Raw genomic sequence first — 15584 nt, 5'->3', positions numbered from 1 at the left:
TTTCTTCCCTGGGTTGCTTAGCAGCGGGGACATACAGAGCCATGAATGTTGTATCTTCATGATGCCATCCATCTCCTCTTAAGTCAGAGCTGTAGCGTCTTATAGAGAGACATTTACATCTATGCCTTTTTCTCCTTTTTTAAACGGGAGCAGCTCACTTAAGATAACCACTGGTGAACGTATAACTGTCTGTAGGGCTGATGTATTGTGGTGTTTTGGCGGATGGCCATGAATTCGTCATCATTCCAGAGTGTGGCACAAAGTGATTCGCTGTTGTATAGGGAAATGTGCGGAGGGCGGGGCACAGCGGCCATTCCGTCGTCTTGTGGTTCACATGTGCGCCAAGTACAGTTGATCAGGCTCTTGCGTGGCCCTGCTGCCCCCCCCAAGTCCCTGACGCCTCTGCAGAAAGAGGGCACGCTTGGAAGCTGTCCGTCCCTCTGTCACACCGAAGCCTAATGAGGAGCTGTGTGCACGCACATCCCCTTGGGAAGAGACGCATTGGTCCTGGCGTAACTCCGCTGAGTCGTACCACAGCGACGTGTGCAGTGGGAAGCGGATTTTTACAGTGGAAGAACCATAGGGCCGTGTGTGTGTGTGTGTGTGTGTGTGTGTGTACATGTTTCAGGATGTTTGGACTCAACAGACAGAGTGATTCTACGGAGGAGCTCGTTTCATCAAAGCCATCCTGGAAATGAGGCCTGACTTTATGAACAGAGATTCTCTCCCTCAGATCTTCCCACGCGCGAGTGTGCAGCCTGCCCCGTTGCGCTGGTCTCACCTGAGCGGCTGTGTTGTCGGCTCCGCGCTGTGTGAGCGGGCCCCTCGCTGCGGGGCGGTGGGGCTGCAGCAGGGAGCGCCTGCGGAGCGTCAGTCCTGTCGCTGCCTTTCGGGAGGCTGTTTATCCAGGCCGCGCTGCTGGGAGGAGTGGCTGACTCTCCACCCCAGGGAAAAAGCCTTTGAGCCGCCCTCTTCCAACAGCCTGTTTCTACATAGGGGACTTGGCTGAACAGCGCGCCTACAGACAACGAGCGGCCATTTTACGCGTGCAGTTTGTCCATCGATCAGGTTGTCTCACCCTGCTCTCGGAGGGAGACGAGGGCGCTTAAACCCAGCATAATGATTAGGTGGTTTTGCTTCTGATAGTCACCCGTAGCCTTGTCTAAAGAGGTACTCTCTGAATGTCAGCAGTATCCACTTGTGTACTCAGTGGACTCTTGTGAAGTGGTGAAACTGCTGACATAGGGGCAATTCAAGAGCTGAGCACCAGACAGAACGATGCACTTCAGATCATTAAAGTTGTTTCATCTAACCTGACATGGCAATTGGGGTAGTATTTAGTATTTATTGCTATAATTAAATGGCCACCAAATGTTTTCCTGTTCCGCAATATTACTGTTCACTTTCAACAGAATTGGTGTTGAAAATTGTGATTAATTGTGAGGCCGAGTATTTCACTGAGTGTTGAGAAACAGTTTCATTTGTTTCGACATTTAGACGTTTTCATGTGTTTAGACACGCAGGGCATTTTTGACTGCTTTATGCCTTCCACACTTGTGTGTCTTTGAACTGTAAAAGTTGAACCGTAAAATGGAAATTGCACAGGTCTGTCAGGTATCTGTAAGGAGAGCAGTTGCTTATGATTAGTAAAGGAAATACTCACCATCGAAATGTTTCATTCTTTTTAGCTTGGAAGGGTAAAAAAGCAGTTGCTGGTGGTAGGTTGTCATTTTCCTTCCTGCTCTATTTTGCTTTGATCTGCTTGTGGTTCTGATTTGGTTGGAGATGTGAACCTTGATGCACCCTTAAGCTGATTGACAGGTCGTCAAAACGTTAATTGAAGAGAGGCTGACTTGCTTTGTTCCGCTGTCTTCTGACACTGAAGGAGGTTAATCTTTAATGTGGATCTGTAAGGATAAGGTCAACCCCAGCCGCAGAGGCTTGTGTAAAGTTTACATTGTACAGTGGGTACATGATGTCTTTCTCAGGGTCAGTCAGTAACATCTAAGACAATACAAACCACCTCAATGTTACGAAGGCTAGACTGCAATGTGTAACGCGTGCCAGTGCTGACTCGTCCTTTAATCTCTCCTTTGTTTTGCACAGAAATCAAAATTCCAGTTGTGTTGTAAACTTCCACCAGTAAGACACAACAGGGTATTAAGGTGGGAGAACTGTGTATTTAATATTTGTAAATATCAGTAAGGGTTTGGTGTTTTTGGTACTTGCATGCACTTTTCTGAATTTTTATTCAACTTTTTATGCTTTGGTTGAACAGTTGATCCTGGTTTATGGGACATGGCAGTGTTGCTGAATTTGTTGGTATGCATGAAAGCAGCGGGCCCTGGGAGTTCTCCTGGCCACGGTCTGTCCCTTTAAAAGTAGCGTCAACTGCATCAGTAGCGCTGTCTGTCTCCCTCTCCCTCCCTCCGGCAGACTTGTGTTTTGGAATGCCAGTGGCGACTCCCTTGCAGGGACGGCCGTTTGTGGCCACTCGCGCTGCCGGTCCGTCTCTCCGGGGGTTAAAACCTGCTTCAGCCTCGCTCTCTCTCTCTCACCCGCCAGCCGGTTCAGACCAGTTCTCAGGAAAGTGCTTTGTGTCTCCCGTGGAATCCTGGGAAGGGTCATGTGGAGCCCTGGTGATGTCACAGGGGATGAGAAAGACCTTGAGTCAGCTTTCTTTATCAGATGAGAGATGTGTGCATTACAGGTATACTGTGAGGGCATGCTGAGGCCCCGAGCTGTAAGCTGCCCAGAAACGTGAAGAGGAAAGCACCCGTAAAGAGAACCTAAAAAAAAAAAAGTTGTATCACGATAGGGGTTAATGTTGTTTTTAAGAGCGGGGTGCTTCCTGTAATGCATCACTGAGCTGACAAGGAGCCTTGATGTTGTGTGTGTGTGTGTGTGTGTATTTAATTCCAGTGTTGGCTTGAAAGGAGATATGAATACCCAGCAGCATGGAAGCTTTAACAACCCTGTGCACTGTGACAGGGGATAGAAATCCCAGGCTCCCTGTCTGCCCTGCGGCTGTCTGATGTGGTGCACCAAAGTTTGCACTGTGAAATTACTGTGAGGGGAGGGGGGGGCCCACGTGTTAGGGGTTGATACTGATGCACCCGATTTCAGAACACGCTGCCATGATCCCTGCTGTCATCACAGTGGGGGATTAGGGTCAACATCTGGGGCGCTGGCACGAAGGTAATGCAACTGTGCTCCAGCGGGAGCCCCCAGGCGGTTTGGCCAGCACGGCGGCCCTCCACTCCTACAGGTCTCCCTGCTGCAGCTGGATCAGCAGAGGCGGTGCACACCTGCTCCGCTCATCACCTGTGGTGTTTCTGAGGTCGGCCTGAATTCCCCCACCTGGGAATGGCTGCGTGTGCTTGGAATTTCTGATTGACCTTAGTTGTGCTTTTTTTTTTTTTTTTTTAGGATGTAATTTTGGAACCTTCACACCTGTGGCACTTTGATGAATTCCCGTCCTCTCAAATGGACTTTTGTTAGCATAACTGTCTTTCTCTTAAGGTCACCATATCAGTTCATACTTTGTGGTCAGTGCAGAATAAATGGTCCTCCTGTAGCTTTATTGTATGTAGCCAATGCAAAGCTGGAATTGAAAAGAAAGTACTTCTCGTCCATTAAAAAATGCCAGGTCCCTGGGTAACCTTGAAGTGTCATTACCCTAAGATAGCCCCTGTGGTTCCTTGTACTTCTTTCAAGTAATTCCTTTGCAAAAGTTGGAACAGAAAGGTACTGTGCAACCACGAGTAGACCCTGTTATTTCTCACAGCAGTGATGTTAGGTTTTCAAAGTATAAGAACTTTTAAATGAACCGGCTCCAAGAAACAAAATAGCTTTAGGGGACTTGTTTTCCTTAAACATGCAACACAATTTATAAAACAGTAAAGCAAAACCTTCGCCGTTAAGAGGGCAATTAAATCGACAGAGATTAAACGCAAAGAAAAATGTTTTTTAATTAGGTAATAGATAAAAGGGAGAAAGTGACTTGCTGAAACGGGGATAAAATGGGTAGGTGCCAGGTGTTTGGATGATTTTAATGCCAAAATTTTCCCTGTGGGAGTTCATTAATGTCGAACCTAAATGCCTTCAAGTCTATGGACCTTAGATACATTGAACCTGCTATAAAATGAGCATTGTTTGACCCTATTTCATTCACATTCGATGTAAATGTGCATCCTCACAGACTACAGCACATGCATGCAGTGCCCCCTATCAGTCAGACTAGCAATCAGCAAGCACCAGCTTTCAGTCATGGAGCTGACTTGCATTGTTTGATATGTGCTGGTGCTGAGGTGCAAACTTGCGTAGATTTTTTTAAAATTGATTTAGTTTCTTCACCAAGTTAGATACCCAGTTGTGACCTCCACTGGCTCAAAATGAATGGCTTAAGCCATCTCCGAGTGTCCTGTCCAGCCTCCTGTCGTGAGGGTGATGGTAAACTGCCCGCTGGGCTCGGGCGCTGCAAGGGGTGAGGTTCTGAAGCTGTGTGTCTGCTGCAGGTGCTGAGATGTCGGAGGAGGCGGTGCGCCAGACCCGCAGCCAGAAGAGGGCGCTGGAGCGCGACAGCCTGCCCGGGGATGTGGACAGCAAGAAGGTGAAGCTGGAGAGGGGCGAGCTGGCGAAGGGCGAGCCCGGCGGAGCCGCCGACGGGGTCAAGGTGAAGACGGAGCCGGTGGCCAAGGTGTCCAGCATACTGAAGGCCGGCGAGGTCAAGGCCACCATCAAAGTGGAGCTTCAGACCGACGAGCCGGTTGACATGAGCACGTCCAAAAGGTGAGTGCACGCCTCCACGTAGACCAGCTGTGTGGGCTTCACGGATTCACTTCCGTGAGTTCTCTTTGAGGAGCTAGCTCATTAGGGTGTGTGTTTGTTGCTACAAAAAATGTCTGTGCATTTATGTTATTTACTGGAATGCACTCTGTGTGTGTGCGTGTGTGCGCGCGTGTGTGTGCGCGCGCGCGTGTGTGTGCGTGCGCGCGCGCGCGTGTGTGTGTGTGTATGTGTGTGTGTGTGCGCATGTGTAGAAGATTGTGTGGACCTGACAAACAGGCGTTCTCCTTTTTTTTTTAAACTGATTAAGGGTGGTTGTTGTTTTGCTTTTCATTGCTTTCCCTTCTACTTTCTGATTACTTCCTCAATAAATACAAAATTTAAATGTTGTATTTTTTAAACTAGTGTTTTTGTTAGTTATACAGTTCATGACATTTGTACTGATCTGTCTGTATGAAAGGTGTAGCTTTGTTCTAGTGGGCTGATTTAAAATGCATGTTATGGGAAGTTTGATCCACACCATTATCCCCATTATAGTAATCATTCAGATGAGTGAAAATGTAACAGTGTCTCTGAGTGGCGGCCCTTTTCCCTCAGACTGCACTCCTTGCACTGTGCTGGCTCTGTGTTTAATGGCTTTCCTGGAAAACAGGCTGTGGTAGAACCTGGAGGTCCAGAGGCATATTTGGGCTTCGAGTTATGCTCAGCAGGGAGCCAGAGGTTTATTTGTAACTGTGAAGATGCTGTCTTGCTCCATATGATTTATATTTACAGCATTGAACTAATTATTGTAACCAGCGATGCTGTGCAGAGTTCTGTAAATGTTTTCATGTAAATATAGCATTGTGGAAAGAGCATCATCTTTGGCTGACAAATATTCAATATGAAACACTCCCCCCTTACACATGCAGATAACATTGGATCTATTCAGATGTTTCAAAGGTTAAATGGTTAAATCTGTTATTATTGTCTGCAGCAGATGTCAAAATATGTTTCCAGAGTAGTATTAGTTTAATATGAGTGTGATACTGTGAACTGTTTAAAAAGATTTTATGTCTTCAGTAATGCCAGTTCAGATTGTGTGCTTCATTTTTCAGTTCAATGAAAAATGGACATGCTTGAATGGGTTTGACTTGTTTAAACAGGAAGTCATTTGTAGCATAAGTTGGGTTATGCTAATACTTGTAAGTGGTGAAAGTTCGAAAGGAATGTGTTGCATTTAGCAGTTTGGACGACAGAGTGCTCTTTGCATTTGTATGGCTGAGGATAATGAGTTCAGATGCGCTTTGGGGGTGGAGATGTGCTGTATTGGACAGGGGTGGTGGTGGTGGTGGGGGGGGGGTGTATAGGCCACTTTGGAGCACAAGTTTTACTCTTTGTGCGGTGCGGATGCAGTGCAGGTCTGTCCCGTTGGTGTGTGAAACTCGTGCAGCCTGAGTGGGCTCTTGACTGTGCGCAGGAAGTTGAGCCTCGCCTGCTCGTGTGGCTTGCCCCCTTTTGAAAGTTTGAGGCAGCAGCAGCTCCATTTTCTTCAGTACCTGAACTCTGCCTCACTTCACAAAATGAAGGCTATGTGTCACAAACCGGTTCCAGCCGGCCGTTGCCATGGTTTCCACATTGGAAGGAACAGTTAAAGAAGGGGAGGGGGGGGTGTGTGTGTGTGTGTGTGTGCGTGCGTGCGTGTGTGTCACATGACCATGGAGGGAAATGCCTGGGTCATGTGACCTCCTTGGTAGAGTGATTAATACACAGGAAGTGATTTCAGTATTCTCTGACGATTCCGTCCAAAAGAAAGTTGCCCCCCCCCCACCACCTGCCCCCTCCTTTTTTTGAAGGTGGCTATCAAAGTTTAAACCCCCCAGTTTTGCCCTAAATGACACCTCATTACCTTTCCCCTGTGCTCCACCCCAGACTTTTATTTGGCTCTGATTAAGGTAGTTTATATTGAACTTTAGTCTAAGTGTTTTATAGCAAAGAGGGAATCCTGATCGTCCAGCCAACTCTTCTGAAGTGCTGAAGAAGGCTGATGCTGTTTCTTACATCACAGCTCAGTAATTTTATTGGCTGGGACTAGAAAAGCTATGCTGTTTTGTTTAAAGCTCTTGAGCTGTTTTGGAGAATAGACTTCTGATATGGCATGTCCCCTCAAGTACACTGCTCCCAGAGAAATATGCACACTCATTCTTAAGCCACGTGCCTGCACTGCTGACTTGTCTATCAAATTGGATTCTGTGGTTTCTGTCAACAAAGGTGTGTGTGAGGAAATACCATCTTGAAATGTTCTGAAAGCTGGACCATGTTCACAGGTTTATTTATATACTTTTTGTGATAGTTTTAATAGTGTCACAGAGCCTCGTTGCCTCTGGTTGGCAAATAGTTTTGATGTAAACAAACCAGCCATTACTGTTTTCAGGCTGTTCTCCCAGTAGCTGTGTATGCTAATCCATAGTTTTGGCACTGGTTCTTCCCCGTGTGGACCCATACTCTGACTGTTCTCTACTGTACTTCTCCTCCTCATCCACAGGGCTGTGTGATGGCGTGGCTCTGGTGTAGCAGGGAGGATGTCCTTGTTGATGCATGTGTGTGTCCTGCCCACTGCTTAGGCCAGAGGCAGGGAGTGTGTACAATGAGCTGGCTGCTGGCCATTCCCATCCCCCCCCCCCCCCCCCCCCCCAATAGATCTCGGACTCTGTATCTGCAGCTGGGAGGGGCCAGTGCACAATGCTGGGCAAGGAATTGCTGTCCTGGCAGTCAACCCCCCAACACACACACACACACACACACACACACACACACACATTGGGAAGGAGCAAGGTGGGAGTTTGTTTTTCGGAGCAGATTGTCTCTCCAAGCCTTTGGGTCTCAGCAGCAGCACAATAAAACCTATTCTTGTTGTCTTCCTTGTCCTCCTTGGCCTTCAGCCTCCATGCTCTCAGGGCCCTGAGATCAGATGTTTCTGGACTGAGCAAATGGCCCATGCAGCAGTGCAATAGAATGCTTGATAATGAGTGCAGGCCTTTTTTTCATACGTTATCATTGTTACATGGGTCCGTATCCCCTGATAAGACCTAAGAACACTTTCTGTGGTGACAGTGAGTGTCTAATGAAGCAGCCCTTTGTTCATATAAGGCATTGCAAATGAACAGTGCCTCCTTCCTTTGCACCAGATAGGACTTATTGATCGAAGGTCAACTTCCACTACCCTGTTGCTACTTTGCTGACCATTTAAACATGGAAGACAAAGAAAATGGACAAACACTGCCCTCTGGTGGGCCATGTGTGCTGTTGTATTTGCAAGTCTTGCGCTTTGCAGGAGCATATTCTCTGGAACAAAGAAAACAAACACATTCCAAGGAAGTGACCTCATTGTGGCCAGGGTGTCACATTGTGGCCAAGACGAGTAGGATGATCTCTGGAGTATATTCGCCTGTTTGTAGCTTTAGCATTTTTGCTTTTCCTGTCTATCCTTCGCTTAGTTTTGAGGAGATCTTTGGGTGCCCGAACTTGTCAAACATTGTTAGATCTTCCGTAAAGTTTTACCTCACACTTTCTTTAAAACACTTAATAAAAACCCGGACTCAGTTTACACCATTTTCCCCCCCCTCTTTCAGTGACTTGAAGAAAGAGAGGCACGTACCCTCGCCAGATGATGTCATTGTGCTGTCGGACAATGAGCCCTCCAGTCCACGCATGAACGGGCTGAGCCACTGCTCCAAGGAGACGGACACAGAGATGCTCATGGTAAAGCAGACCCTCGCATCACTGCACTGCCCTGTGCTGGGGGAAGCAGCTCTGCCTCTCAGTTGATTGCTGACCCTGGATCCCTGTTTGTCCCTTTCACTTTCACCAGTATATTATATGCTGTATGAGTGCCAGTGCAATGGCTGTGTAAGAGGATATCGGTGTACTGGCTGGTTTTATAACTGGATATCTGTGTGCTGGATGTTTGAGGATATAAGTGTACTAGCTGGATGTGTAAGAGGATGTCAGTGCACTAGCTGGATGTGTAAGAGGATATCAATACACTAGCTGGATGTGTAAGAGGATATTACTGCGATGGTTGTGTAAAAGGATGATAGTGCACATGTTATATGAGTGTCTACGCACTCGTTCCCTGTATGAGTGACTGTGCTTGCTGGCTGTGAGTGTCATTGCGGCGGCTGGCTTCATGGCGGTGTCCTTTGTGAGCAGAAGAGCAGCCCGGATGAGAGGGAGCGCATCATCAAGCAGCTAAAGGAGGAGCTGCGCCTGGAGGAGGCCAAGCTGGTGCTGCTGAAGAAGCTGAGACAGAGCCAGATCCAGAAGGAGACCTCGGTCCAGAAGGTAGAGCCAAGGCCTGCTGTGGGCGTGGGGGTGTGCAGCTCTGCGGGGATGCCCCTGCTTTCCCTCTCACTCACCCCCCTCCCTTGCTCTCTCTCTGTCACACAGCCCGCTGGATCGTCTAGTTCTGTGGCCACCCCGCCTCCTCTGGTCAGAGGCAGCATCTCGACCAGCAAAGGGCCCCTGCAGGTTCGTGCACCCCAGCACAGCGTCAGTACGACCGAACAGCATGTCTGCATGAAGAATTTAACACAGTTCAGCATTTTGGCTTTAGTGTTGAAGCTTCAGAGGCAAACAGGACCTTAATTTTTCACTGAGTGTATCTGAAATGACGGTCCTGTTTGAGTCCGTGTTCTTTAGGAGTGCTCCGTGTGGTTGTGTTAATGTTGAACTGTGCTGGACAGGTGTCGTCAGGTCGGAGTTCAGGCACCGTCATCCCCCCTCCTCTGGTGCGGGGCGGGCAGCAGGTGCCTTCTAAGCTGGGCTCACAGAACGCACAGATTGTTATGCCGCCATTGGTGAGAGGAGCACAGGTGAGCATAGCCACGCAGACTCCTTTCATATCTGCTCACATCACTCACTCTTTGCCAGGGAGAGATACAAGATACAAGACACAAGATTTATGTGAAGACATGCTCATAAATATTTGTTTTTTGATGCAAGCACTGCCATTTCATGGGCCATATGCTTTCAAATATTCCTGTGTTTTCTCTTCTTCTTTGTCTTCTACATTAACTTGTATTTGAACAAAATCATTAAACTGTGTGTTCCTAATTTGGGGTATTTATTTTTCACACAAGACACAAAAATACAATGAATACAGAGATTAATCTATCCTTGTTCTCTCTCTCTGTCTCTCTCTCTCTGCCACTGTGCGGTCCTTCCTGCCTGTGCTCGGTGGGGCGCCTCCCTCCTCCCGGCCTGGTGTGTGTTCGGTCTCCTCAGCCTATCTCTGTGTCTCCTCAGCAAATCCACAGCCTGCGGCAGCAGCAGCAGCAGCACTCGGGCTCGGGGCCGCCCCCGCTGCTGCTGGCCCCCCGCGCCACCGTGCCCAACGTGCAGGTGCAGGGCCAGAGGATCATCCAGCAGGGCCTGATCCGCGTGGCCAACGTGCCCAACACCAGCGTGCTGGTCAACATCCCGCAGGTCAGGGCGCCGCCCAGTACTCTCTCACGCATTCTGTAGTGCTAGGTAACATTTGTGCCCCATTCACTATGGCTTTGTACGTGCGCTCTGTACTTTTGGGTTGATTAAGTGAAAGTAGGACCGCATTAGAAGGGACTTTGATGCTGTTACCTTTTACTGGTGAACCACTTGATGAGGAGCCCTTAGGACTTCCTGTGCTTAAGTTGTGTGTTCATGTGTGCGTGTGCTGCTGATCCCAGGCCTCTCCGACCAACCTGAAGGGCTCCTCCGTGACATCGCAGGCTGGTCTGGCCAGCAGTGTGTCCACGGTCAACGCCAACGACTCTCCTGCCAGCCGCCAGGCTGCCGCTAAGCTGGCCCTGCGCAAACAGCTGGAGAAGACCCTGCTGGAGATCCCGCCGCCCAAGCCCCCGGCGCCCGAGCTCAACTTCCTGCCCTCGGCCGCCAACAATGAGTTCATCTACCTGGTCGGGCTGGAGGAGGTGGTGCAGAACCTGCTGGACACGCTAGGCAAGGGTGGGTAGGAATTCACACGCAGACAGCGTGCTGCCATATCAGCAGTGTAGACACACAGGACAGGTAGCTGGCTTGCTTTACAGAGTTAGAGATGCATGAGAGCACACAAACTGGATGGTTCCATCTGTTCATGCAAACAAGTACAGTCATATAGCCATACTGTATGACTATACTTGTTTGCATGAGCAGATACACAGTCATACTGAAATATTTGAATTTTTTTTTTTTTTTGTGGTTGGCAGCAGCAATTAACCAGGCTGTGGATGATGTGTTTCCTGCTCTGTCCATTTTTACAGGGAAGCAACAAGTAACGGCTGTGGCGGGTGTGGCCCCTGTCCCTAAGGACCCGTACACCTGTGCCCAGTGCAAGACTGACTTCACCTCCCGCTGGAGGCAGGAGAAGAGCGGCACCATCATGTGCGAGCAATGCATGACCTCTAACCAGAAGAAGTCCCTGAAGGCGGAGCACACCAACCGGCTGAAGGCGGCCTTCGTCAAGGCCCTGCAGCAGGAGCAGGAGATCGAGCAGAGAATCCTCCAGCAGCAGACGGCCTCTCCTGTGTCCAAGACCCCCTCCTCGTTGTCGTCCTCGTCCTCGGTGGTGAAGGTCGAGCAGCAGGTCCTGGTGTCGCAGCAGCTGAAGCAGGCCCGGGCGTCCTCTCTGCAGCAGCAGCAACAACAGCAGCACAGCCGGGGGGCAGCCATCGGCCGCCACCACTCCACCATAAAACAGGTCCGCGCTTCTCTCAGGAAACGGCACGAGCCTGTCCTACGACAAGCGTAAAGCTGTGACCTGACGGCTCTTCTCCCTCCCTCCCTCTGTGTCCAGAGCCCTGGCCAGCTTTCCCGGAGTGTCCAGTCTGTCGGGGTGCGGGGGGTCCCCCACACATTCTCGCCGTCCTCGCAGCTCCAGAACGCCGTCACCGCCGCGGCGCTGGTCAGCAGGCCAGGTAAGCATGCCATGCGTGCAGGGGGAAAGGTCAACAGCAGCAGTAACCCCGCCGCCGGTGCCTGGAGGAAGCAGAACACCGTGACTACAGGTAGATTCCGTCCACCAATCGGTAGACCCTGCCCCTACCTGCCACACTGTCTCCTCTGTCTCCTCTGTCGCTCTCTCCCTCCACTCTCCACATGTTTATCCTTCTTCTTTTCTTCCCAGCTCGGCTGGCCCCACAGAAGGAGGCCGAGCTTGTTGCCTTCTCTATAATGCAGCTTTTTTCATGCGTGACGTGTTTGTGAGGGTTCAGGCAAAAGGAAGAAAAAAAGTTTTTCCATTTTCACTAAAGTGATGTTTTTATGCTTTGTGGATGTGAGAAGCTTTGACCTGAAACTGCTCAGTGCGAGAGGTCTGATTAAGTCACATCAGCTTATGAAAATCTAATATGGCCACATTCATTAACAGTGTAACACATATCTGCTCTTTCCTAGTTTGTTGTTTCACTGCTGTCTAAACTATGTGAAATCTTATACCATGATCAAACGCTACTTTGATTTCCTGTCTTGGCACTTCATTCTTATTCTGCTTTGCTTTCCTGGTGGTGGGCTTGGTTCTGTTGTTTGTTGCTGCAGTCTTCACATTTAGGCTTCAGAATCATTGTTTTCATATCATAGTTATGAACTTGTAGATAATGCTGGCAGTCTTTTTCCCGCCCAACATATCAAATCTTGTGTGAGGAGAAATGTTGTACTGAGACCACTGATCAAAATGCAGCCATATATGAAGAGCTATAAAGATGCTGACAATACGAGCTATTACATTTGTTACAGCTGTAAACGGAAGTACAATTTTATGTTCAACAGTAATTGAATACCAGTATGCAGTAACTTGCCTGTTTGAAAGGCAAGGGAATGGGTTCACATTTGTCTGTTCAACCTGGCTGATTGGCCATCTGTATTTGTAATGCTGTGATTGTGCTCTCAGTCAAGTGTGTCATGTTGTGTGTTTGTATGTATGTGCTCAGGAGAGGCACTAACACCTGTGTGTGTCCTCCTCCTTCAGGAGTCACCATGGCTTATGTGAACCCCAGCCTCTCTGTGCACAAGACCTCCTCCGCTGTGGACCGTCAGCGCGAGTATCTCCTGGACATGATCCCTTCCCGCTCCATCTCCCAGACAGCAAACACGTGGAAATAATGCTAATACTACGTATTATTAATGAAAATAATAGTAATAATCATCATTATCACCATAATAATCGACAGCTCCTGGAAACAAACCTGGGACAACCAACTACCGACCAATAAATGGGGGGGGAGAAATAACTCCCCAACCAGTCTTTCTCCCTCTCCCTTTTTCTCTCTCTCTCCTTTCCAAGCCTTCTGTCTCCTTGAGGGAGTATTTCAACATTTTGCCTGGACAGTGGGATTCACTGAGGGGGGGGGGGGGGGGATATGGACAGAAATGAACTGGGGTAATAAAAAGAAAAGACCTCATGAAGCTCTTTTTTCGCCCTTCCCATCACCCGTTCTTCAGCAGTGATCTTCATACATTCGTGCTGTGACAGTGTCCTCGGGGCATTGTCACTCCTCCCATAGTCCACTGGTGTCCACAGCTTTGAGAGGCTTGCCAGCTGACAGGACAGTGATGTCACACAACGTGAACGATGCGCCTTACTACACCAATCCTTCAATCGGACAAACCCAAGACACTGCTGGGTCTCTGGCCTCACTGGAAGGGTCAGGCGGGACCGCAGACAAAAATGGCAGGGATTGTGGTTGAGGTTAGTGGACTGTCTTGACGGAATACTAGATTGCTTCAGCTTTGCAAAAAAAAAAAATGAAAAAGACAAAAAAAATATGTATATGCACAAACATACTGCTTCCTGTGGTGAAACAGCGGTGCAAAACAGGGGAGCAGGTTTGTGTTTTCAGAGATTATTTTGTATGGCTGAATGTTCTTGTTTTTTTTGTTTTTTTTTTCCTTTCTCCTTTTTTCTCTCTCTTTCTCTCTCTGTAACATTAGTCATACACCTTGTTGATGGATATTTTCCCCTCTGCTCTTGGAACTAGACTTTCTTTATGGTTGGGTTTAAAAGTCATGTCAACATTGAGGTGGTTTTTCAAGTGCAGGTTTGGTGTTGGATTTAACTCCAGTTTTTGTTTAGAACTTGTAAAGAACCTGCAAAGAAAAACACAAGTTGATAAAATAGAAACTTGGTTTACATCAGGGAGGGACGTTAATCCCAAAACTGGTATAACCTTCTAAAGAGATGTTGCTTGAATGGATATTTTTTTAAACCCTGAAAAGTATAATTAAGCTCAACAGAGGGGGGAAATTAACATTAAAAAGTACTTTTAGTCATAGGTTATATGGTGCATTTTTTTCTTATTTAGGCATTTTTCTCTGGGTGCATTTAATGGGTCACTGTAGTAAAAAAAAAAAGTATATACATGTATTATCATGGCCTAAGTTTTAATGGAGTTCCAGTTCCAATTTAGATTTGTTCTGTTACATGTCTAGTGGTTCCTGTGCTCCCACTGATTGATCAAAAGACTGGACACCATTCAGAATGTAGTTTTATAAACCCTAGCAAGTAAAGGAATTTGGATAGCGTTACAACAATGGGAAGTCTACCCAGACATGTATCATGTTCCTGAAATAGCCTAGTGGGTTTTTACCTGAATAATGCTGACCATTGCAGTTTCGACCAGTTGTCACACAAGGTGACATTTCCACAGAGCGCGTGGAGCAGTGATACCAACCATACTTGGGGGGGTGGGGGTGGGGGGGAGTTCCCCCAGAGGAGAAAATAAAGGACATCGCCTATGAGGAACAGCTCATTTTTCACCATGTGGTTTTTTACACTGGAGCTTGCATATGTTAGGTTTGGTTTTACCTGCTTTCAGCTTATTGAATACTACTAAATGAAAATGTAAACAAAGTGCTTAATTTTAAGGTTGCAATTTCATGTCTTATGCAACTTCATTCTTTTTTTTGTTTTCATGATCTGAGTTAATGTGATCTTTAAAAAACAACCCCTATTTACCCTGCTTTTGAGAAGGGAGAAAAAATATCCTTTTTCCCTGACATGGAGTTGGATGATGGTGTGCTTTGTGTCCCAGCCCTCCGGGTTGACCAATGTGTACGACTGATCCTTGGGGCCCTGGTCAGTGCAGTCCTGCAGACGCTGACTTTTACATGTCTGATCACTCTCTTCTCCCGTCATGCTTCTGTTCTCTACTGTTGTAGATGGATGCATTTTCTTAGGTTGCATGGAAAATGACAGATAACTTCTTGTTTTAATCATTCAGTTGACACCCATATTTTCCGTTGCTGCCACTACTTCAGACCACAGAGATGACGTTTAAGATTTGTCACCACCGTAATTTAAGCCCCGCTCACGCAGCCACTAGTAGAGAGTCGAGGAGATCATAGGCCTCCGTTCCAGGCTGCTGCTGCGGCGGCCGCTTCGCTGTCCTGACTGCTGCCTGCTGCTGTCTGACAACTAACACCATTCCGTTTCCCTGGGGTGCTAGCGCTGTTTACTGCGTCGCGCCCCTTCTAATGAATTGTACAAGTAATGTTCCAATTTGTTTTGGGTTTTTTTTTCTGCTCTATCAAGTAATAAAACTAATTTTAACCCCTTTACCATTTTGTGTGAATCCGTCTAAATGAAGTCTCTTAGATTGTCATCTATTACTATTAAAACAAGGATTTGAATATACTTTCTGAGTGGTCATTTTAAACAATGTCATTCCTTTTCTGATTTTCTTGTTAGGCGGTTATAAAGAATTTCGTGGTTTCCTGTTATACTGTCAGTAAAGTTTAAAGAGGCACCGCACCACATCCCCGGTTGTGGACCGTTTCGAGGGTGT

General features: G+C 47.7%; 1 protein-coding gene across 3 annotated transcripts in view; it reads left to right on the top strand.

Annotated features, from left to right (window-relative positions):
- Positions 1-15344, top strand: part of gatad2ab (GATA zinc finger domain containing 2Ab) — a 35880-nt gene extending 20536 nt beyond the window's left edge. The window contains exons 2-11 of one of the 3 annotated variants that reach the window (XM_036521915.1): positions 4518-4791; positions 8400-8529; positions 8980-9111; positions 9217-9297; positions 9513-9641; positions 10075-10254; positions 10494-10770; positions 11067-11503; positions 11600-11810; positions 12770-15344. In XM_036521915.1, the coding sequence (XP_036377808.1) occupies positions 4526-4791; positions 8400-8529; positions 8980-9111; positions 9217-9297; positions 9513-9641; positions 10075-10254; positions 10494-10770; positions 11067-11503; positions 11600-11810; positions 12770-12903 (1977 nt within the window). In that variant the 5' untranslated portion in view covers positions 4518-4525 and the 3' untranslated portion in view covers positions 12904-15344. Of the gene's footprint in view, positions 1-4517; positions 4792-8399; positions 8530-8979; positions 9112-9216; positions 9298-9512; positions 9642-10053; positions 10255-10493; positions 10771-11066; positions 11504-11599; positions 11811-12769 lie in introns of all 3 variants that reach the window. The other 2 variants (XM_036521917.1, XM_036521914.1) reach the window with 2 other exon arrangements.
- The last annotated feature ends 240 nt before the right edge of the window (positions 15345-15584 follow it).

Source organism: Megalops cyprinoides, chromosome 2 (assembly GCF_013368585.1).
Source record: "Megalops cyprinoides isolate fMegCyp1 chromosome 2, fMegCyp1.pri, whole genome shotgun sequence".
In the NCBI taxonomy this organism is placed as follows: Eukaryota; Metazoa; Chordata; class Actinopteri; order Elopiformes; family Megalopidae; genus Megalops; species Megalops cyprinoides.
Note: the sequence above shows the minus strand (reverse complement) of the source record. Positions and strands in the feature narration are given on the sequence as shown.